Raw genomic sequence first — 23,719 nt, 5'->3', positions numbered from 1 at the left:
ATACTTATTTTCCACAATAATCTGCAAATAAATTCATATAAAGATCCTACAATGTGATTTTCTGGATTTTTTTCTCTCACATTTTGTCAGTCATAGTTGAAGTGTACCTATGATGAAAATTACAGGCCTCATATTTTTAAGTGGGAGAACCTGCACAATTGGTGGCTGACAATACTTTTTTGCCCCACTGTATACAGAAGAGGGTGTAAGTTTGATTAACCAAAATACCATTTGTAAATATTGTGCACAACCCTGTACTCCTTATGTTTTCCTACATGGTCACAGGCATAACAAATAGCTTGGATGAACTCTTGACTCAGTTGAATTAGATGTTGCTGAGCAAATAAGTTTCTATTCCACTGAAAGTAGCGCAGATATGCCTCATCATCCTTGTCCAACTTCAGGAGGAATTCAGCCAGGGCTTTTGCATTGGGAAAGTCATTAACATGGATGAAGGAATCTCCCGGGACAAAGTCCTCATAGTTCTGTCTCGGTGGGCCCAATACTACTGGCACTGTTCCTGCTGCAAGTGGTCCGTTAAGCTTCTCAGTGATGTAGTCTCTGTGGACTGAGTTCTCAAAGGAGAGGTAGAACTTACAGCTGGAGAGTGTTGAGAAGTAGTCCTCATATCTCAAGAATCTTGCAAAGGCTTTTCCATAGACATCCACCTTAATATGTTTGACAAGCTCTCTGTAATAGTTATCCCTTACTGCTGTTCCAGTTGCAGGGTTATTGTTACTCACAATCCAACAAACTAATTTATCCTTCTTGGGCAGCACAAAGTCCTCACCCTGACCTTTCCTTGCAGTTAAGCGCCAACGTACAGGGATGTCTGCATCTTCCCTATAACTCAAGGTCAAGTTGAAAAGGTTCTCTAGACCAGGTATTCTAATTGTGTTTGTAGGTGATTCCACATGATACCAGATCCACTTCTGGAATGGTGGTCGAGGTGATGGAGGCAAGTTGGATAAATCATGTTTGATGGATTTGTGAAAGATGAGCACCCCGTCTGCCTTGTTGTACAGAGACCGGTCATCTGTCAGTTGGCAGCCATCAATGTTGAAGAAAGTGGTGCAATCTCTAAAATCAAATCTGCGGTTTTCAGGCCAGAACCACAACAGCATGATGGGCTTGTCTGGCTCTGGCTGCTTCTTAGACAAGGAGCTGTTCTCAGATGGCTTTGAGTAATGACGTGGCAAAGCAGGCTGGGGAGGGCAGATCTGAGATGGAGCTGATTGATAGTACATTACAAACAGCGTCAGAAATCCTCCTATACCAAGGATCCCCACCAAGATGATACGCAAAGGTCCAGTAAGGAATGTACTAGGCAGCATTTTGCCTCCTGTAAAGAGCAAAAGAAAAACATTATTCACACAAAGAAATGCAACTAAATGAAGAATTTTGTTTAGCTGTTATTAAACAGCTTGTGTGTACACACAAAGTAAAAGAAAATAAACTGGTGCAGATTAAAAACATATATTTGCCCTCATCCTGTGCCCGAAAGACAACTCTCTCATAAAAGCAATAAAGAGCTAATACCCAGGAGCGGCAGGCAGCCTAGCGGTTCGAGGCAATCCTAGACTAATTCCGTGTCTGACGGTTCAAATCTGGCAGTAAGTGAGCTGGCAACCGAAGGGTTGCTGGTATCAAATCCTAGATGCCATTGCCTGCCGTTGTGCCCTTAAGCAAGGCACTTAACCCCCCACAACAACAGCTCCCCAGGCACCCAGTGTGGCAGCCCCCCCCCCCACCTCTCCAAAACACAAACATAAATATTTTGTAGGGGTTAGGTTAAAAGCAGAGGTCAAATTTCAGTTGGACCTTGTGTGCAATTGATCAATAAAGTGATCTTAATATTGATCCCCCCCCAAAAAAAAACTTCAGTCAATTTCTGATTGGAAATAGAAACAACGAGGAAACGTCTACCTGGCTACCTCAAGATTGTGTTAAAGTTCATTTCAGCACAACCTGTTGGAAATATATATTTTTGATAATGGTGGGTGAGGTATACTTTAAAACGAGTGATCTCATGCGTTTACCAATCTAGGCCTAGTTAAGTCACATTGATATTTTCTTTTGCTAAAATTATTCTAGAATATAGGCTAAAGAGCTAAAATGATCTATGGCTATTCAATTTTACTTTATCTTTTTACACAATACATTTATTCTCTTGATGGGAAAATTGTAACAAAGCCTACCATCAATAACACACTATGTCGCCAGGGACTCAGATCCTGCAGTACCAGACGTGTCCCCTGCTTAAGCCAGTACATGTCCAGGCCCGTCGGAAGTTTGCTAGAGAGCACTTGGATGATCCAGAAGATTGTTGTGTAGCCTATTATGCATTTGAATTATACTGTATGTTTGCCATGTGTTATGAATTCTCATACTATTGTGTAGGCAATGTTTGAGTATGTAAAATTGTGCATAATTCAGTGTGTAAACTTTGACCAAAAACAAGTGAAGCCGAAGTCACTCGTTCCCTCTTGATATTTTCTATGTGACCTAAAAATAGGTTATTTCGCAATTGCTCAAATCATTGTAGCCTAATGAAAAGGCAGGAATTGAGCATCAATGAGGCCTACAGAATCTACAATTAAAACAATTAACCATGAAGTAGCATGTGAAGCGACGTTGTCATAGATCTAATATGTTGACCTGTAGATTATTGGTTAGGCTACTGTGAAATGTGTGCGCTTTTAGATAATAGTAGCCTATAGCTGGCCTCATAAATACAAATATTGAAGCAACTGATGTAGCCTAATGGCTTAATACTAGGTAGGTCTATCGATTGAACATACATGAAAGATATCAATATTTAGCCTAATAATCTAACTAGCTATCATATAATTCATACATCTTGGTTTTAATTTGTTTTTTTTTAAATGCATCCTTGCTTCGCTTGTTTACAACATTGCAAACTTTTTAGGCTTTATATTCAACAATGAAGTTTTCGGAAGTCAAGAGACAGATTAACATCTTCATTCTATGTTTAGCAGAGGTGTGTGTGTGTGTGTGTGTGAGAGACACAGGAGGGCAAACGGTGGTATAAGACACGTACACCTCGATCCCACCGACAGTTTTGTTTCGCAAAACGGTTGGCAAATATCTGGATATTTGTGCAACAAAAAGTTCAACATTCACCTTCTGATACCACTTCTGTCAAGCATACATAAAGCTAATGTATGCACCACACAGAACACACTGCAACTGCCTCTGCAAGGCAATGCTGCAAGGCAAAAGCAGCGTTCCATTGGAAATTAATGTACTTCTGGTGGACCAAAATTACATTTTCACTGTCGGTGTAATTGAGGCGTTAGCTGTTCTAATAGTGGTCTGAGGCAGGAGTTAGATTATGAGCGATTTCATGTGCAACGTTTATAAAAGGCTGTTTTGGGAAATGGCTCTGGAATTTAAATATGCTCTTACGAAGGTTCTAAAGATGAACTTAGCTTTAAGATGTTTTTGGGAAACCAGGCCCTGGTCTGCGTTCAGTAAAAACAGAAACTGTGATTTACTGAATGACCAGTTGTGTTCAAAATGCACCACTGCCCTTTAAATATGTCACTCATTGATTAAAGCCACAACCACCAAACATTAGAGGAGTATAAGGGCCAAGTGAATAATGGCAATATTGAGCATAGTGGCAATATATCTTTTTTGAGACGAAAGTAAACATTTTTATAATAAAGTCTCAGTTATACAGCATTTCAATATTAATGTAGGGGATATGGTTAAGGGAATGTCTCCCTGGCTCCCCGTTGCTGTGCATGCCACCATTGAAATGCCTGAGTTAGATGACTTGGTGAAACTATACTTTAGAATTGGCTTTAGTAAGGAAATCCTTGATCTTTTAGCACATAATATTATAAGCATTAGGACCTGGAAAATATTGCCACAGATTGTTTTCAGAAGGACACTGTGGTCACATACTTTTGGTCATGTAGTGTGTATGTGGACACCTGCCCGTCAAACATCTCGTTCCAAAATCATGGGCATTAATATGGAGTTGGTCCCCCCTTTGCTGCTATAACAGCCTCCACTCTTCTGGGAAGGTTTTCCACTAGATGTTGGAACATTGTTGCGGGGACTTGCTTCCATTCAGCCACAAGAGCATTAATGAGGTCGGACGATTAGGCCTGGTTTGCAGTCTGCGTTCCAATTCATCCCAATGGTGTTCAATGGGCTTAAGGGCAGTGCTCAGTGCAGGGCAGTCAAGTTCTTCCACACCAATCTTGACAAACCATTTCTGTATGGGCCTCAATTTATGCAGGGGGGCATTGTCATCTTGAGACAGGAAAGGGTCTTTCCCAAACTGTTGCCACAAAGTTAGAAGCACAGAATAATCTCAAATGTCATTGTATGCTGTAGCGTAAAGAGATGTCCCATCACTGGAACTAAGGGGCCTAGCCCAAAACATGAAAAACAGCCCCAGATCATTACTGCTCCACCAAACTTTAAAATTGGCACTATGAATTGGTTCCGGCGCCGACAGAGATGGCCGCCTCGCTTCGCGTTCCTAGGAAACTATGCAGTTTTTTGGTTTTTTTTACGTGTTATTTCTTACATTAGTACCCCAGGTCATCTTAGGTTTCATTACATACAGTCGAGAAGAACTACTGAATATAAGATCAGTGTCAACTCACCATCAGTACGACCAAGAATATGTTTTCCGCGACGCGGATCCTGTCTTCTGCCTTACAAACAGGTCAACGGAATTGATTCCATGCAGCGACCCAAAAAAAACCCCGACTTCGTCAGACTCCGGACACAGGGCACATCGCGCACCACTACCTAGCAGTCTTCTTGCCAATGTCCAGTCTCTTGACAACAAGGTTGATGAAATCAGAGCAAGGGTAGCATTCCAGAGGGACATCAGAGACTGTAACGTTCTCTGCTTCACGGAAACATGGCTCACTGGAGAGACGCAATCCGGGGCGGTGCAGCCAACGGGTTTCTCCACGCATTGCGCCGACAGAAACAAACATCTTTCTGGTAAGAAGAGTGGCGGGGGCGTATGCCTCATGACTAACGAGACATGGTGTGATGAAAGAAACATACAGGAACTCAAATCCTTCTGTTCACCTGATTTAGAATTCCTCACAATCAAATGTAGACCGCATTATCTACCAAGAGAATTCTCTTCGATTATAATCACAGCTGTATATATCCCCCCCCCCAAGCAGACACATCGATGGCTCTGAACGAACTTTATTTAACTCTTTGCAAATTGGAAACCATTTATCGGGAGGCTGCATTCATTGTAGCTGGGGATTTTAACAAAGCTAATCTGAAAACAAGACTCCCTAAATTTTATCAGCATATCGATTGCGCAACCAGGGGTGGTAAAACCTTGGATCATTGTTACTCTAACTTCCGCGACGCATATAAGGCCCTGCCCCGCCCCCCCTTTCGGAAAAGCTGACCACGACTCCATTTTGTTGATCCCTGCCTACAGACAGAAACTTAAACAAGAGGCTCCCACGCTGAGGTCTGTCCAACGCTGGTCCGACCAAGCTGACTCCACACTCAAAGACTGCTTCCATCACGTGGACTGGGACATGTTTCGTATTGCGTCAGATAAAAATATTGGCGAATACGCTGATTCGGTGTGCGAGTTCATTCGAACGTGCGTTGAAGATGTCGTTCCCATAGCAACGATAAAAACATTCCCTAACCAGAAACCGTGGATTGATGGCAGCATTCGCGTGAAACTGTAAGCGCGAACCACTGCTTTTAATCAGGGCAAGGTGTCTGGTAACATGACCGAATACAAACAGTGCAGCTATTCCCTCCGCAAGGCTATTAAACAAGCTAAGCGTCAGTACAGAGACAGAGTAGAATCTCAATTCAACGGCTCAGACACAAGAGGCATGTGGCAGGGTCTACAGTCAATCACGGACTACAAGAAGAAACCCAGCCCAGTCACGGACCAGGATGTCTTGCTCCCAGGCAGACTAAATAACTTTTTGCCCGCTTTGAGGACAATACAGTGCCACTGACACGGCCTGCAACGAAAACATGCGGTCTCTCCTTCACTGCAGCCGAGGTGAGTAAGACATTTAAACGTGTTAACCCTCGCAAGGCTGCAGGCCCAGACGGCATCCCCAGCCGCGCCCTCAGAGCATGCGCAGACCAGCTGGCCGGTGTGTTTACGGACATATTCAATCAATCCCTATACCAGTCTGCTGTTCCCACATGCTTCAAGAGGGCCACCATTGTTCCTGTTCCCAAGAAAGCTAAGGCAACTGAGCTAAACGACTACCGCCCGTAGCACTCACTTCCGTCATCATGAAGTGCTTTGAGAGACTAGTCAAGGACCATATCACCTCCACCCTACCTGACACCCTAGACCCACTCCAATTTGCTTACCGCCCAAATAGGTCCACAGACGATGCAATCTCAACCACACTGCCCTAACCCACCTGGACAAGAGGAATACCTATGTGAGAATGCTGTTCATCGACTACAGCTCGGCATTCAACACCATAGTACCCTCCAAGCTCGTCATCAAGCTCGAGACCCTGGGTCTCGACCCCGCCCTGTGCAACTGGGTACTGGACTTCCTGACGGGCCGCCCCCAGGTGGTGAGGGTAGGCAACAACATCTCCTCCCCGCTGATCCTCAACACGGGGGCCCCACAAGGGTGCGTTCTGAGCCCTCTCCTGTACTCCCTGTTCACCCACGACTGCGTGGCCACGCACGCCTCCAACTCAATCATCAAGTTTGCGGACAACACAACAGTGGTAGGCTTGATTACCAACAACGACGAGACGGCCTTTCATCACATTACCAGTGGGTCGGAGGTTTCCATACACAATTAATATTTGGTAGCATTGCCTTTAAATAGTTTAACATGGGTCAAACGTTTTGGGTAGCCTTCCACAAGCTTGCCACAATAAGTTGGGTGAATTTTGGCCCATTCCTCCTGACAGAGCAGGTGTAACAAGAGTCAGTTTTGTAGGCCTCCTTGCTCGCACACACTTTTTCAGTTCTGCTCACAAGTTCTATAGGATTGAGGTCAGGGCTTTGTGATGGCCACTCACACCTTGACTTTGTTGTCCTTAAGCCATTTTGCCACAACTTTGGAAGTATGCTTGGGGTCATTGTCCATTTGGAAGACCCATTTGCGACCAAGCTTTAACTTCCTCACTGATGTCTTGAGATGTTGCTTCAATAAATCCACATAATATTCTTGCCTCAGGATGCAATCTATTTTGTGAAGTTCACCAGTTCCTCCTGCAGAAAAGCCCCCCCACAACATGATGCTGCCACCCCCGTGCTTCACGGTTGGGATGCTGTTCTTCGGCTTGCAAGCCTCCCCTTTTTTCCTCCAAACATAACGATGGTCATTATGGTCATTTTTGTTTCATCAGACTAGAGGACATTCCACCAAAAAGTACGATCTTTGTCCCCATGTGCAGTTGCAAACTGTAGTCTGGCTTTTTATGGCGTTTTGGAGCAGTGGCTTCTTCCTTGCTGAGTGGCCTTTCAGGTTATGTCAATATAGGACTCGTTTTACTGTGGATATAGATACTTTTGTACCCATTTCCTCCAGCATCTTCACAAGGTCCTTTGCTGTTGTTCTGGGATTGATTCGCACTTTTTGCACCAAAGTACCTTCATCTCTAGGAGACAGAATGCGTCTCGTTGCTGAGCGGTATGACGGCTGTGCGGTCCCATGGTGTTTATACTTGCGTACTATTGTTTGTGCAGATGAATGTGGTACCTTCAGGCATTTCGAAATTGCTCCCAAGGCTGAACCAGACTTGGAGGTCTACAATTTGTTTTCTGAGGTCTTGGCTGATTTCATTTGATTTTCCCATGATGTCAAGCAAAGCGGCACAGAGTTTGAAGGTAGGCCTTGAAATACATTCACAGGTAAACCTCCAGTTGACTCAAATGATGTCAATTAGCCTATCAGAAGCTTCTAAAACCATGACATCATTCTCTGGAATGTTCCAAGCTCTTTAAAGGCAGTCAACTTAGTGTATGTAAACTTCTGACCCACCTAAATTGTGATACAATGAATATTTGGAAAAATTACTTGTGTCATGCACAACGTAGATGTCCTAAAACGACTTGCCAAAACTATAGTTTGTTTACAAGAAATTTGTGGAGTGGTTGAAAAATGAGTTTTAATGAGAAGCACAAGCATTTCGTAACACCCACAATAACATCTGCTAAACACATGTATGTGAGCAATAACATTTGATTTGACATGGTGATTTTAGGCTTGTGTGCAGCTGCTCAGCCATGGAAACCCATTTCATGAAGCTCATGTTCTGACGTTGCTTTCAGAGGCCGTTTGGAACTCGATATTGAGTGTTGTAACCAATAACAGACGATTTTTACATGCTACAGCACACGGTGGTCCCGTTCTCTGACCTTGTGTGGTCTACCACTTCACGGCTGAGCAGTTATTGCACCTAGACGTTTCCACTTCACAATAACAGCACTTACAGTTGAGCGGGGCAGCTGTAGCAGAGCAGAAATTTGACGAACTGACCTGTTGGAAAGGTGGCATCCTATGACGGTGCCACGTTGAAAGTCACTGAGCTCTTCAGTAAGGCCATTCTAATGGCAGTGTTTGTCTATGGAGATTGCATGGCGGTGTGCTCGATTTTATACACCGGTCAGCAACGGGTGTGGCTGAAATAGCCAAATCCACCAATTGGAAGTTGTGTCCACATACCTTTGTATATATAGTGTAGGTAGAGATAGCGGGTTGTGTGTGGGTAGTAAAAAGTAGGGTCAAAAACAAACAAATGACCTAATGCTGGTTCAAACAGGCATCATCGCGTACCTACACTTACCAATGGAATGAGTTAATAACTCCCATGCCAAATTTCCCACTGACAATTTCAGATTGTAGGCATACACTAAACGGCAATGGTGGGTTATGAGTACCAAAAGAAAAAAAAGAAAAGAATTGGCGATGGTCACTAAATACGAAGAGAAGTGTGGTCGAGTTCCTGTCATCGAGTTCCTGTCATCTGCTACAACGTTCTGCTGCGTAGCCTAGGCAAACACCTTGCAAATAAATGTGTGAATAATGGCAACTATTATCAACTTTATCCATGGTGCTTTACTAACAGTATTATTTCCCCCTTACGACTATAGGCTAGTTGGCTATGTGAGCACACCCAATAAAGCTTATTATCTTGGGATCCTGGAGACCAGAGTATGCCCCATTTCAAGCTGCTCTCCAAATTCGCTCCAACACCGCTATTTTGCAGCCCATTATAAATCTATAGCGGCACACTAGATTACCCACTAATTGTACATTAGTGGGTAAGTGAAAGTAAATTACAGGCCCATCGAACAGCTGTCGGAAAAATGAACAATGAAGCAGGGGTTTTAGCAAGAGTCTGTGGGAGGAGAGGCAACTCAAGTAATAAGCATATGAGGCTACTTCATTGGAAGTGTAGCCTACATAAAACACCATGCCATTACGACATATAGGCTGCTGGCCTAGCTGTTACTCTAAAATATACTATGCAGTGTTGGCATACCCAGGGGATTTAGAATAACATCGTAGCGAATTCAAAGGGCACCATGTCTGCAGGCAACTCCACGCCTCTTCGCAGTCTGACAATGCACAACGGCCGTTAGAATGGTGTTGCTTTGGGGATACCGTGTGTGTGTGTGACGCCTGTTTGACACACATACCTCCCGCAATCGCCAAAATATAACAGCCACAGGACAACTTTGGTTGAATGTCGTAAAGGACCAGTCGCCAAAACTGAAGAGATATAGCTAGCTAACGACCCCCTTTTCCACAGAAAAAAAACGAGACAGAGGCTTGCTAGCTACGATAGCTAGCTAGCTGGGATTTTCTATAAGGAATCTGCCTCCCGAAAAAAATCTTCTCCCAAGTGGGTGTAACCTACTCCCATTGCCTGCTGCACTGCTTTTTGGATTCCACCTGACAATGTGTTGACCGTCTGCCCTGTCTCCCCTTGTCTGGTACAGGTACCCCCGAGCTTTTGCTCACCTCCAGCACACACGCCCTGTTGGGGAGAGTGACACTTTGAACTTACAATGGCCCCAAGTCGTTATATATTTTTTCTTGTGCTTTATGCCATTTGCCTCATGACTCCAGTCTGCTTTGTGACTTTAAAAGGTGCTTGTTTACCCAACCGTGGGGCAGACAGTTTGTTCCCACACTCGGGACCCCGACTATTGGTTACATGGACTCTTGGCCTACCATCCTATTTTAACCACCTCTCACCGGCTTTGTATTCATGTTACCTGATTAAATTGCTGTACAATATGATCTTGTTGCCATCTGATGCATATTCAAATGTCAAATCAACACGGCAGAGCTCTCCCTGTCCTCTGCCGTGCCCTGATTGTTTTACTGCTGATTATATCTGGAAATGTGCATGTACACCCTGGCCCATCTACTGTTGCTAGTCCCAATTCTGCTCTGATTTCAGCTTCACTGATTTCTGCTCTCGTAAAAGCCTGGGTCTTCTGCACGTTAACACTAGAAGCTTATTACCTAAAATGGATCAATTGAAAGTGTGGGTTCACAGCTCCAATCCAGATGTGTTGTTCATTACTAAGATGTGGTTAAGGAAGTGTGTTTTGAATACTGATGTTAACCTTTCTGGTTTTAACTTCTTTTGGAAAGACAGATCTTCCAAAGGTGGTGGAGTGGCAATCTTTACCAAGCAACACCTTCAGTGCTCAGTTGTCTCCTCAAAGTCTGTCCCCAAACAATTTAATTTGCTGGTTTTAAGCATTACATTTCAAATAGCTCTTTGTTGACTGTTACTGGGTGCTATCGTCTTCCATCAGCACCAGCCTGTACCCTTCCTGCCCTATGCTCTCTCCTGGCAATTTACACTAAGTCTGAATTTGTCCTGCTAGGTGACCTAAACTGGGACATGCTTAAACCACCTGACCAAGTCATAAAGCAATGGGACTCCCTAAATCTTTCTCAGATTATTACCAACCCGACTCAGTATGATTCCAAACACCCAGAAAAGGCTACTCTTTGATGTTATCCTCACAAATAATCCTGATAGGTATCAGTCTGGTGTTTTCTGTAATGACCTTAGTGACTACTATTTTACAGCCTGTGTTGATGGCTGCTCAGTGAAACGACCTGTCCTGATTTGTCATAGACACTTGCTAAAAACTTTAATGAGCAAGCCTTCCTTCATGACCTGGCCTCTAAAATGGTATAGAATCAGCTTGATCCCCTCTGTCGAAGATGCTTGGACCTTCTTTTTTGATATTTTCAGTGGTATGTTAAACAAGTCCCCATAAAGAAAATGAGAATTAAATACAGGTTCAGCCCCTGGTTTGGCTGTGATCTGTCAGAGTTACTCCACTTCAAGAATTCCATTTGGCGAAAGGCTCGGCACACGCATGAATCAGGCTGACTGGCTCACGTTCAGGCGAATTTAAAAAGTGCACTCAGGCTATCCAGAAGGTCAAAGTTAGTTACTTTAAGGAGCAGTTCTAGAGGTTAAAGACCTGGAGAATAAACCCTCCTCCTCAAAGCTGCCCATGTCCCTTAATGATGTGGTTGTTACTGACAAAGAGCACATGGCCGAGCTCTTTAAATCACTACTTCATTAACTCAACCATGCCTCCTTGCCTGTCCAACATTTCCTCATCTCCCACCCCTTCGAATGCAACTAGCCCCGATGCTCCTCCCTCTTTTTCCCCTACAAAGTTTCTCCCTGCAGGCAGTCACTGAGTTCGAGGTGCTAAAGGAGCTCCTTAAACTTGACCCCCAAAAAACATCTGGGTCAGATGGTTTAGACCCTTTCTTCTTTAAGGTTGCAGCCCCTATCATCGCTAAGCCCGTCTCTCCTTTCTGGCGAGGTTCCCATTGCTTGAAAGGCAGCCACGGTGCATCCTTTATTTGAAGGGGGATATCAAGCTGATCCTAACTGTCATTGGCCAATTTCTAATTTTCCCTGTTTATCAAAAGTGTTGAAAAACTTGTCAATAATCAACTGACTAACTTTATTGTCTATAGTATTCTCTCTGGTATGCAATCTGGTTTCTGCTCAGCTTATGGATGTGTCACTGCAACTTTAAATGTTCTCAATGATGTCACCATTGCCCTGGATTCTAAGCAATATGGTGCTGTTATTTATACTGACTTGGACAAAACTTTCGATACAGTAGACCATTCCATTCTTGTGGGCCGGCTAAGGAGTATTGGTGTACAAGGGGTCTTTGGCCTGGTTTGTTATTAACTACCTCTCTCAGAGTGCAGTATATAAAGTCAGAACATCTGCAGTCTCAGCCACTGCCCGTCACAAAGGGAGTATCCCAAGGCTCGATCCTAGGCCCCACGCTCTCCTCAATTTACATCAACAACATAGCTCAGGCAGTAGGAAGCGCTCTCATCCATTCATATGCAAATGCTACTCTTATACCCCTCCCCAGATTGTGATAAACGCTCTACAACAACGCTTTTGTAGTGTCCAACAAGCTCTCTGCCCTTTACCTTTTGTTTTGGAGGTGTTCAGACCAAGGTAATGTGGTTTGGTAAGAAGAATGCCCTTCCGCCCACTGGTGTGATTACTACCTGAGGATTTAGATCTGGAGGTTGTCACCTCATAGTAAGTCACCTCAAGTACCTGGGAGTTCGGCTACATGGTACACTGTTTTTCTCAGCACATATAAAACCTGCAGGCTACAGTTAAATCTAGACTTGGTTTCCTCTATCGTAATCGCACTTCTTTCACCCCAACTAAACCTGATACAGATGACCATCATACCCATGCTAGATTACAGAGACGTAATTTATAGATCAGCACGAAAGGGTGCTCTCGAGCGGCTAGATGCTCTTTACCATTCGGCCATCAGATTTGCCACCAATGCTCCTTATAGGACACATCACTGCACTCTATACTCTTCTGTAAACTGGTCATCCTCTGTATACCTGTCGCAAGACCCACTGGTTGAGGCTTATTTATAAAAACACTCACCCCATCTGAGAAACCTACTGCAACCCTCATCCTCCACATACAACACCTGTTTTGACAGTCACGTTCTGTTAAAGGTCTCCACACGTTCTGTTAAAGGTCTCCAAAGCACACACATCCCTGGGTCGCTCCTCTTTCCAGTTCACTGCAGCGAACGACTGGAACGAGCCGCAAAAAAAGCTTAAACTGGACAGTTTTATCTCAATCTCTTCATTCAAAGACTCAATCATGGACACTCTTATTGACAGTTGTGGCTGCTTCGCATGAAGTATTGTTGTCTACCTGCTTGCCCTTTGTGCTGTTGCCTGTGCCCAAGAATGTTTGCACCATGTTGTGTTGCTACCATGTTGTGCTGCTGCCATGCTATGTTGTCGTCTTAGGTCTCTCTATGTAGTGTTGTGGTGTCTCTTGTCGTGATGTGTGTTTTGTCCTATATTTTAAAAATAATATTAATCCCAGCCTGTCCCCACAGGGAGTCCTTATGCCTTTTGGTAGGCTGTCATGATAAGAATTTGTTCTTAACTGACATGCCTAGTTAAATAAAGGTTAAATCAAATCAGATTTGTGGCAAAATTGGGAAGAAGTGGAATAATAAAATAAGTGTGGATAATAACAGTAGTGTTCTTTCTGACAAGCACAGTAATTACCCTATATATTAGCCCATTGTTAATGAGAATAGTTCCGCTGTTAAGACTAAATTAAATTAAGTCAATAGATAAGTCTCCTATAGACAAGATTTCAACTCTGCCCCTACCCCCTAACCAAATTATTATTATATTCATTGTCCCCCCCACCCCCTAGAATCAAGCTTACACTTTTCAGTTCACAATTATTTTAATAGTTACAAATCAAGTTACCCTACCAAACTTCCCTGCTAAAACATACTGTAGGTCTGTCAGCTGCCTTTTCGTTGTTGCTTCCTAAATGCCAATCACCAAACGAGGGGACTAATGAAAGTGTGGATTAAATCAACTTTAGTACATGCTGTCAAATGTCTGCAATAATAGGGACTGGAGTAACAGCACTAATTGTGTTAACATTGTACATAAAACAGCACTACCGTGCTCCTCTTTTTAAAAGATTTTATAAACTCAGCGGAGAACATTCTCTCGCTCCATTCAGCTCCACTAATCTTGAGCAGCGTTTCTTTAAAACATGCATTCAATCCCCTTACATAACTAGACCAATGTGCCGCAATGACAGTGACAGAGGTGCCGCTCATGATGTTAAATAAATTGCTCCGATGCGGAGCACAGTTGAAAAGTTAATGCTCTGACTATAGAATGGACTAATTCAAAAATAAATGCACTACTTTTCAAATGAGGTAAAGACAGTTTCAGGTTGGCTAGACAACAGATATTCACGCTTTCAAATCGTAATAGCCCTCAAACCACTTGTGCCACAGACTCCAAATAAGTGTCATGATGTTGGAAAAATTGCGCACATTGCACAGGACTTATTTTCATGATTTGGACATGAATTCCCTTTCAAAGATAATAAACATGTGGAGAAGTGAACAGCATTTGGTATTCCTAGTTGAATTAGGGAGCGTAACAAAAGTAAAATTTTATTTTAACATTCAAATTTCAATAGCTCCTTGGTCATGTGACCTACTGACCTCAAACAAGGTTCAGAATGTACACTCGCATTGCACACCCTTTAGTTTGTCCATTTTCATCTCACATGGTTTTACATGAATTTTTCAAACTTTCTAATTTCATTAGCTCCTTGGTCATGTGACCTACTGACCTCAAAACTACTTTCGGAATGTCCACAGACTGGCGGAGACAGAGGTGTCCAATGCAGAAAGCAACCGATCCCGGAGAAGCTGGCTGGAGCCCCGGGGAGAGTTCTCTTTTCTTTGTGAAGGGCAGGGCGGCCTGGAATGGGTTCGCCCGAGAGAGTCACTCCTTCGCCACCTTGGAAGTTTGTTGTCTGACCAAGTGGCTGTGTGCGGGGGTTTGTCAGGGTGGTGTCTGTCAGCAGACCGGTAGGGGGGGGGGTGTCCGCAGGTTGGCGGCGAATCTGGATACGCGCCCTGCCCCTTCTCGTGGATCTCCCCAGCTACGGCACATGCCGGCCCCATTCGCGCGGCGCATAACAGCTGACTTAGAACTGTTGCGGACCAGGGGAATCCGACTGTTTAATTAAAACAAAGCATTGAAGACCCAAGGAGTAACTATGAGGTGAGGGCCCTCGGAGTGTGGTGTCAGGAAAATAACCTCACACTCAACGTCAACAAAACTAAGGAGATGATTGTGGACTTCAGGAAACAGCAGAGGGAACACCCCCCTATCCACATCGATGGAACAGTAGTGGAGAGGGTAGCAAGTTAAGTTCCTCGGCATACACATCACAGACAAACTGAATTGGTCCACTCACACTGACAGCGTCGTGAAGAAGGCGCAGCAGCGCCTCTTCAACCTCAGGAGGCTGAAGAAATTCGGCTTGTCACCAAAAGCACTCACAAACTTCTACAGATGCACAATCGAGAGCATCCTGGCGGGCTGCATCACCGCCTGGTACGGCAACTGCTCCGCCCTCAACTGTAAGGCTCTCACAAGCATTTCGCTACACTCGCATTAACATCTGCTAACCATGTGTATGTCACGAATAAAATTTGATTTGAGGGTAGTGAGGTCTGCACAACGCATCACCGGGGGCAAACTACCTGCCCTCCAGGACACCTACACCACCCGATGTTACAGGAAGGCCATAAAGATCATCAAGGACATCAACCACCCGAGCCACTGCCTGTTCACCCCGCTATCATCCAGAAGGCGAGGTCAGTACAGGTGCATCAAAGCTGGGACCGAGAGACTGAAAAACAGCTTCTATCTCAAGGCCATCAGACTGTTAAACAGCCACCACTAACATTGAGTGGCTGCTGCCAACACACTGTCATTGACACTGACCCAACTCCAGCCACTTTAATAATGGGAATTGATGGGAAATGATGTAAATATATCACTAGCCACTTTAAACAATGCTACCTTATATAATGTTACTTACCCTACATTATTCATCTCATATGCATACGTATATACTGTACTCTATATCATCGACTGCATCCTTATGTAATACATGTATCACTAGCCACTTTAACTATGCCACTTTGTTTACTTTGTCTACATACTCATCTCATATGTATATACTGTACTCGATACCATCTACTGTATGCTGCCCTGTACCATCACTCATTCATATATCCTTATGTACATATTCTTTATCCCCTTACACTGTGTATAAGACAGTAGTTTTGGAATTGTTAGTTAGATTACTTGTTGGTTATCACTGCATTGTCGGAACTAGAAGCACAAGCATTTCGCTACACTCGCATTAACATCTGCTAACCATGTGTATGTGACAAATAAAATTTGATTTGATTTGAGTCTTAAGGAGTCCTTAGCCCAGGACATTGGATGCCTATGCTTCCCAAAATAATGTGAAGTCGAATATGGTCGACCCCAAACCATACATTGTGTCACCTGCTTGCAGGTAGCCCTAACATAACAACAAACTGGAGCAAAAGGTGACTTCAGGTCGAACGAAACCCTGGTCCGGCTGAGAGTGACTACCTCAGATAGGTTAAGACAGGGGAGGTAAGGGAAGACGGCAAAGTCAGATCCATAACTTCGGGATAAATAGTACCGTAGCCCTTGGAGGGCTCTTCCAACCCCTACTCTGTCACTTGTTTGAGGGAGTCTCTCCAACGGCTAGGATACATACCGTCTCTAGCTTGTTAGTACAGGGAGTAAAGGGAGATAACTGCTAGAGGGCTACCTCATTTTCTTCCAATCTCTCCCTGTATGTCACCTGTTTTCAGGTGTCGCTAACGATGCAAACCAAACAGGAGTTAGCTGCAGATGGTGACAGCTGTTGATTGTTTACAGAAGGTGGCAGTCGGTCCTGGAATACAGGGCTTTCGGTCAAGCATGAAAATGTGAGGGAGGCTCCACCAGACTCAATGATTTTTTGCTCTTGTAAACGAATCCTGACCTTGACAGGAAGCCAATCTGATAATAATGGCTCGAATGCATCCCTGGCTTTGGCTGGGGGAATTAAAGTCCTGGGAGACGGCTGTGTACTATGTGGTGAAACGTGTTAACACGCCCCCCGTATACTTGGGCGGCAGGTAGCCTAGTGGTTAGAGAGTTGGGCGAGTAACCGAAAGGTTGCTAGATCGATTCCCCAAGCTGACAAGGTAAAAATCTGTCGTTCTGCCCCTGAACAAGGCAGTTAACCCACTGTTCCTAGGCCATCATTGTAAATAAGATGTGTTCTTAACTGACTTGCCTAGTTAAATAAAGGTTAAATAAAAACTTAGCTAACTCTAAACCGAAGGTTTGAATCGAAAGCTGGCTTTGGCTGGACCCGCTAACAGTGGAGCACTAAATGGAGATGGAATGTGCCGAGCGGTTATGGACACTGCCAGGTCTCAGGTTCGCCGGGGTGCGGGACTCTACACATTCTATGTGGGAGCTCTCCTCCACGCTCCTTGGAGCATGTAGTGGAGATGACATGTGCCTTACCATTAGCTGACACTACCAGGCCTAGGCTTGCCTGTGTGGGACACCACACATTGTATTTGTGGAGGTCTCCTCTACGCTCACTAGACTCAAAGCGGAGACTAAACCCATTGGCCACGCAGTGATAGGGCAATGCGTGGATCTGGCTCATGCCCTACGAAGTGAGGAGAGGCATCTCCAGCTTGTCTGGGGAGGAAGTCCTACATCTGATGTGGGTAGTACCATCAACGCCCATTGATTTTCTGTGGACCCATAAAATGGACGGAAGCAGCCTAGGATCACTTGATGAAATTCAAAAGGAGCGTACCCAACTGTAGTAATCCTGCTCAGTACGAGGAAGAACAACAGGTTCAGACATTTGGTGTATGTGCTTGGCTGAGGAGCCAATGGTGCGAAGCTACCATCTGTGGGATTATGACTGAACGCCTCTAAGTCAGAATCCCCCCCTAAACGTAATGATACCTTAGCGGCGCGGATCTTCGGTTGGCCCAGGACAGCCTGCCTCTTTTGGCAGATGAGTAGAGCCGTCCGTGACGGAGTTGGGGTGCGGCCGGGTGAGTTGCGGCCCTTCTCCTGATGCACACCGCATGTTTGTGGGGAACCTGGTGCTAAATCACTCGTAGACGACCCGATTCTGGGTTAAGGTTTCATACGTAGCAGAGCAGCTCACTCGCTGCGATCTATTGAAAGTCAGCCCTCGATCCAAGCTTTTGTCGGGGACGGAAGCAGTCTTCCTCCACCATCCTCCTTCTTCTTTACTTAGCAGGTGCACGCAGAAGGGCCAGAGGCCAGACACCGAGTGTGAGGGGGCACAGGCAGGCGGGTAGAAGGCATAAAATATTGACATTGGGCTCTGGATACGTAGGGGGCTAGATGGTGGTCGCCCATCCACCCGGACCCGTCCTCTGGTGGGATGGGACTGTGAGTCAGATTGGGAAGTCAGCTGTGGAAGTCAAAGGGTCCCCAGGTGCACGAGGAGGCCTCCCCCAAGGCGGGGGACACTCAGAGTCCGAGCAGGGGCGGCCGGACTCGGGGGGCTGGGAGCAGCACTCAGGCTGTGGAGGTTGGAGTAGGGACTTTGTCTCTGAGCGTTAAAAAGTAGGTGGGTCACTAGGTGCACAGAGCCTGTTTCACGGGGTTCCTAACAGTGGGACTATACACGTCTTAGTAATTCCAGATAGTAAGCTATACTTTAAGGCCAAAGGAGAGGGGTGTTGACCAGGTAGGTGTGGAGGCCTGTAGTTCCAGGGAGTAAGCTCTCAGGCCCAGGGAGAGGGCAGGGAGGCGGGCGGGCAGGGAGTGTAGGCCTAGAGGCCAGGAGACAGAGGTCACCAATCCCCGCCCTCCTCTATATTCCTTACATGTTGTGGCTAGTCAAATACTCTCTATAGAACAAACTTCAAGTCAGGACAGTCAAACAAAATTAATAATTAATGTATGTGTGTTATATTAAAACAGAGGGAGTAAAATGTATGCAAGCAATAAACATTTCAGAACTATTAGACAAATAAGACACGTGAGAGCTTTATTTATAGACTACACTTGAAACAAAGAGCGAAACCAAAAACTGCAGACATTACTAGTGCCTCCCCATCAAAGGACACACGTAAAAAAATGCTTTATGCTACTAAGATCAGTGGTATGCATGTAGGCTAAACTGACAACGGAGAGAAGAGCAAAAATCTCAACGAGCAAGCAAGTCGCAGCAATGAACAATTGTGTGTGTGTGTGTGTGTGTGTGTGTGTGGTGGTGGTGGTGGTGGGGGTTCGGCCTCAACTTCGTATCGGGCCTAATACCCGTGCCAATATAGCCTCAACAGCGGCTTCTCGGGCATTATCACTTAAATTATTGAAAGGCGGAAATAAATTTAATCTAGTGGACTAAAACTCCGATAGGAAAACCTAGTGTGATGATCTGTTGCATAAATTACCTTTACACAGGAAGCACAATTCGGATCTTTGCCCCTCGCCTAATTATTTTCACAATTAAAGCTGCCTGTCTAAACGCAGCCTAACGAATCCGTTTTTACAAAAAAAAAGTAGTAGGCTAAAGTATGACTAGTAAGCTTGGGGGACCGATTTCACAAAAAAACAAACATTTTAGGGCTAAGTTCATAGTTAGAACCTTCGTATGAGGTTCATTACATCTCCGAGCCATTTTCCAAAACCATCGTTTGTATAACGTTGCATTTAACATTCGTAATCTAGTACATTCGTAGCACAGCTAAATGCATAGTTAATGCTTTTTTTGCCCTCCCGTGTCACTTTATACACAGACCTCCGCTAAACATATAATCACATGGTTTATCCGTCTTCTCGGTGACCGCTGATAATTTAGGAAGTTGACGACAAAAAGTAGCACGTCTTTGCAATTGATACAAACAAGCGACGCATACAAATATGCTTAAAATGAAATCCGAGAGGACAACAATAAAAATAAACACTAGACTGTAGGCCTATTTCAATCATATTGAAATATATTTCGTGGTCAATCAATTGAGTTCTATTTTGTTAGTTGTAGGCGACTAATTTGTCTCAATACATTTCAGGATGTGTAGCCTAACAAATGCAATGTGCCAAAATCGGTGATTTAGTGCATTTTCATTGGCAAACGGAATAAGCCCCTCTATTTGCAGCCGTTGGTGGCCTATTAATATATATCAGCTGATTAGTTGTCAGTATTGTGAACGAATTATAGAGTTAAGAAAATATTTAAATTGAGAAAGCGGATACGAGTGCTCTTCTTGAGATCCTATCACTATTGACACATGTTCCAACCACGCACCGAGCGACCGTTCTTTCTACGTGGTGTTTTGAGAAACGCATGTTAGGCCTACATCTTCGAACACTCGTAAACCTAAATTATATCGCGATCGGGAAACTGGGCACAGCACAAGATGTAGTTTGAGTGAGTAGTAGACAATACATTTCGGACACAGCCTCAGACATAAAAGTCAATCCTGTAAAATATACAAGTACATTTGCATGTATTATTTTACTTGACCATTCAAAACGGAACTCAACTTAGCAGCAATAAGTAAGGCCTGTAAGACAAAAAGATAATGCCTCACCGGTCAACAGGTTGTCACGCCGTATTCAGAGCTTCTCGTCAAGTCATTCATACACACGCCCGATGAGAACTATGTAGCTGTGAGATGTTTCTTTGGTAGGCCTACTCATCAGTTCAATGAAGCGATAGGAAACCGCGAGAAGCTGTTTCACAAGATCCTCCAACTACACTGGGTGAAGGGGGAAAAAACTACTTCTGGACACCCTTATAGTTGGAAAATATAGCATTATTGTCAAGGTGAAATAGAGGTTTGCCTCAGCGGGGAGGGGCAAGCCAGATCGCGTTACTTCCTTCTAAGCCACGCCAATAAACGGTAAAGAAAAACATCCTCCATCGGGTTTCTTTAGAAAGTGGTGATGCAAGAAGTTCTACTTCATACATTTCAGACGTTAGTACGGTTGAAAGTATTGATAATATCGGGTAATAATAATAATAGTCACGCCGTTGACTTGACAGCGTGGGAGGAAGTGTGCGTGGTTCATATGAAACCGTACACCAGACACTCATTGTCCATTCTTCTCGCAAATGTATTTTAGTTGTATCAAGCAAGTTGACTGCTCCCCATTTTTCGGATTGTATCTTCCCATGTCCTGTTTTTAGGATATGTTGTTTCTTAACATGAAAGCGCATGATTTATTTAATTGGCCGTCAAATAAGTTAGGCTATTTGATCGGAGAAACCTGCATGATGTGAAAGGTGTCCGTCTCATTACATTGCCATACATTTTATCTCCAGCCTGTAGGCTACAGAAAAGGCCACATACTATTTCTACCATGTCCTATATCTGCTTATTTTTGATATTTTCTTTTTGACCGAACTTTGGTGAAGCGCCCCAGCTATGCGTCTCTCCAACAGCACCCTGGAGAAGCGAGCTGGGAATGGACTAGCAAAATATTTTGTGCCCCTCCCTTTGACAAAGTGGGAACTGTTTATCACAGGGTGGCATCAGCACTCACATAAAAAGGCCATACGGCACTGGTTTAGAGAAATTGTCATTGATTTTTAGCAGAATTATGTTTTATGTGGTGTTGTTGGTTGGACTTGATGAGTTTGGCTCAGAAAATGCCACCCTCGCCGCTCTCCCCTACCTATCCCCTTTATCGGAGGACATCGGGCTTCCTTGTCTTGTGCTGACTTAGCCCCCCAGTTAGTGTGTGTGTTGGCCACTGTACTCCGGTGCTAACCTTGTCAAGATATCCTCCACTGCTGTGCTCGTTATCGAGGCCACCGTGCACTGTCGTCCTTCGATTATTTAAAACTCCAAAGGGTCACTTCCCTCGATAACCACGTCTCGGAAGGATGTTAAATTTAGCCAGCTATAAATCGTGAGATTCGGATTGCCTCTGTAACAGGGTGGTTATGTTTCCACATGCCTCGAAAGAAAGGTGTATTTAATGTTCAAGCATTCTTATTGGTTGGTTCAATTCCGATGAAAATAAGGCGTGTTGTGATTGGCCCCGCTTGCAGATGGGGGAGATCGCGAACGTCAGGTGTCCCCAGTATGAAATGTGATGCAAGGGGTAGGTCACATTCTGAGTACTGTTTTCTATTTTATAATGTGTACAAGTTTGCTGTACATTGCTGATTTATACATGTGTGTTCATATGGTACCTGTTAGGGATTTCTGGGATGTGTTTTGGTATATGATTGCTGTATATACGTGTGTTAGCTAGCATGCTGGTCACATACGCACACTGCTAACAGTTGTTTTCATGCTACATATTTTACCATTGACAGCCATCAACATCATCAAGCCCCGCACTTTCCTATTTAACAACAGCAGATAATAAATAATGCTCAACTGGGACCACTGGCTAGGGTGATTTATTTGTACAAAACACAATGCAAGGAGAGTATCTGTTACACCTCTCCTAGGCATCCCTCTCCCCTGGTATTACTAGCACGCTAAAAGCTAGCTAACAAGTTTACCAACTCAACCTAGCTGCCACTGTGTGTTGTCATCTTGGATTACCAAATGACTGCCATAGTTGCGTTTCACATATATAAGCCTACGTTTCAACATGATATGTCTCCTGCTCCAGCCCTCTAGGTCATAGCTATGCTCACCCAAAATTATTTTTCGGGAGCTGTACAACTCCATCCAGATTATTGTAGCTCTATACCTTTACTGTGTATTGTGGTAGCTGTTGTAATACAGTCTCCTATTACTATTATGTTAGTTAATTTGATTAATAAGTATGTTGCAAAATACATATTTTTATTATATATATTTTTTTGAACTGAGAACACTGCATCACCATGATTCTGGGCATGCATGGCTGCGCCTCTTGTGGAGCTGAACTACAAGTAGAAGATGGTCATGACCTGTGCTACGCCTCCCGAGGTCGTTGGCCACCTGCGTGTGAGGCCTTTTCTGACCCCTGCATTAACTGCGTCATCCTGTTTGTGAAGGTGAGGGAAGCACGGCAAGCCAGAGTTGATGGCCTGGTTTTCACAGATAATTTACAAGCGTCTGGCATAGTTAGCCAGGACCCATCCAGGGCCACGAAACCGATGGCGCCCCCCCGGTGAAAATGTTTAAAAAAATAAGCACCTCAGATCGATTCTTTATCCTCTGAGATAGAGCAGCTAAAAACGCTTTGTGTTCCTTCAAGCCCCTGGAGTCAGGGCCCTATAGCACTCCCTCCAGCATGGGAGATGCAACAGAGGACTCTGATATCTGTGATGATGACCCACTCTCCACTTGGGCATCCATCCAGCACTTTAGTGACCAAGATGATGATGATGACACACCCAACATGGTGAAGGAGGTGCCAACCAGTGTTGTGAACCCATTCAGTGTCAATGCTAAAGCTGGGTCAGAGGAGTAATTCCGAGGCTCTGATCACACTGAGTCAGAAAAAAGCTCTGCCTCAATACGTGCTGTCCTGTGTGCAGACTTAGCTAGGCTTGAGCTCGATGATCCTCATGCTACAGCCTCTGCAGCTAACCCGTTCTTTAAGAAGGTCCCCGCAGCTACACCGTTCGGTGTGCCAACTTCACCGGACTTAGTTACAGAGCTCTAGAGATGCTGGCCAGACCCGCGGGCTCTCGCCCCCCACTGCAAGGATAGTAAGATGCTATCTGCCATGCACGATACAAAACAACATGGGCTTGACCATCTGCCTAAGGTTATGAATGCATAGCAGAGCTGATGCTCT

General features: G+C 44.5%; 1 protein-coding gene across 2 annotated transcripts; it reads right to left on the bottom strand.

The window, feature by feature from the left end:
• Positions 1–21,885, bottom strand: LOC118387215 (4-galactosyl-N-acetylglucosaminide 3-alpha-L-fucosyltransferase 9-like). 2 transcript variants are annotated; one of them, XM_052524034.1, is made up of 2 exons: positions 21,743–21,885; positions 1–1,342 (listed from the first exon to the last, which is right to left on the bottom strand). In XM_052524034.1, exon 2 carries the CDS (start codon positions 1,332–1,334, stop codon positions 216–218), a length of 1,119 nt encoding a protein of 372 aa, XP_052379994.1. In that variant the 5' UTR covers positions 1,335–1,342; positions 21,743–21,885; the 3' UTR covers positions 1–215. The 2 variants fall into 2 exon arrangements, with proteins under 2 accessions (XP_052379994.1, XP_035631274.2); XM_035775381.2 differs by lacking the exon at positions 21,743–21,885 and adding an exon at positions 20,560–20,773.
• Positions 21,886–23,719: the final 1,834 nt, after the last annotated feature.

Source organism: Oncorhynchus keta, chromosome 8, assembly GCF_023373465.1.
Source record: "Oncorhynchus keta strain PuntledgeMale-10-30-2019 chromosome 8, Oket_V2, whole genome shotgun sequence".
In the NCBI taxonomy this organism is placed as follows: Eukaryota; Metazoa; Chordata; class Actinopteri; order Salmoniformes; family Salmonidae; genus Oncorhynchus; species Oncorhynchus keta.
The sequence above is the reverse complement of the archived record's forward strand: the minus strand, read 5'-3'. Positions and strand labels throughout refer to the sequence as shown.

Bases quoted from the DNA above. Each gene is read 5' to 3' on its own strand.
- LOC118387215 (XM_052524034.1), bottom strand. From the start codon at position 1,334: ATGCTGCCTAGTACATTCCTTACTGGACCTTTGCGTATCATCTTGGTG.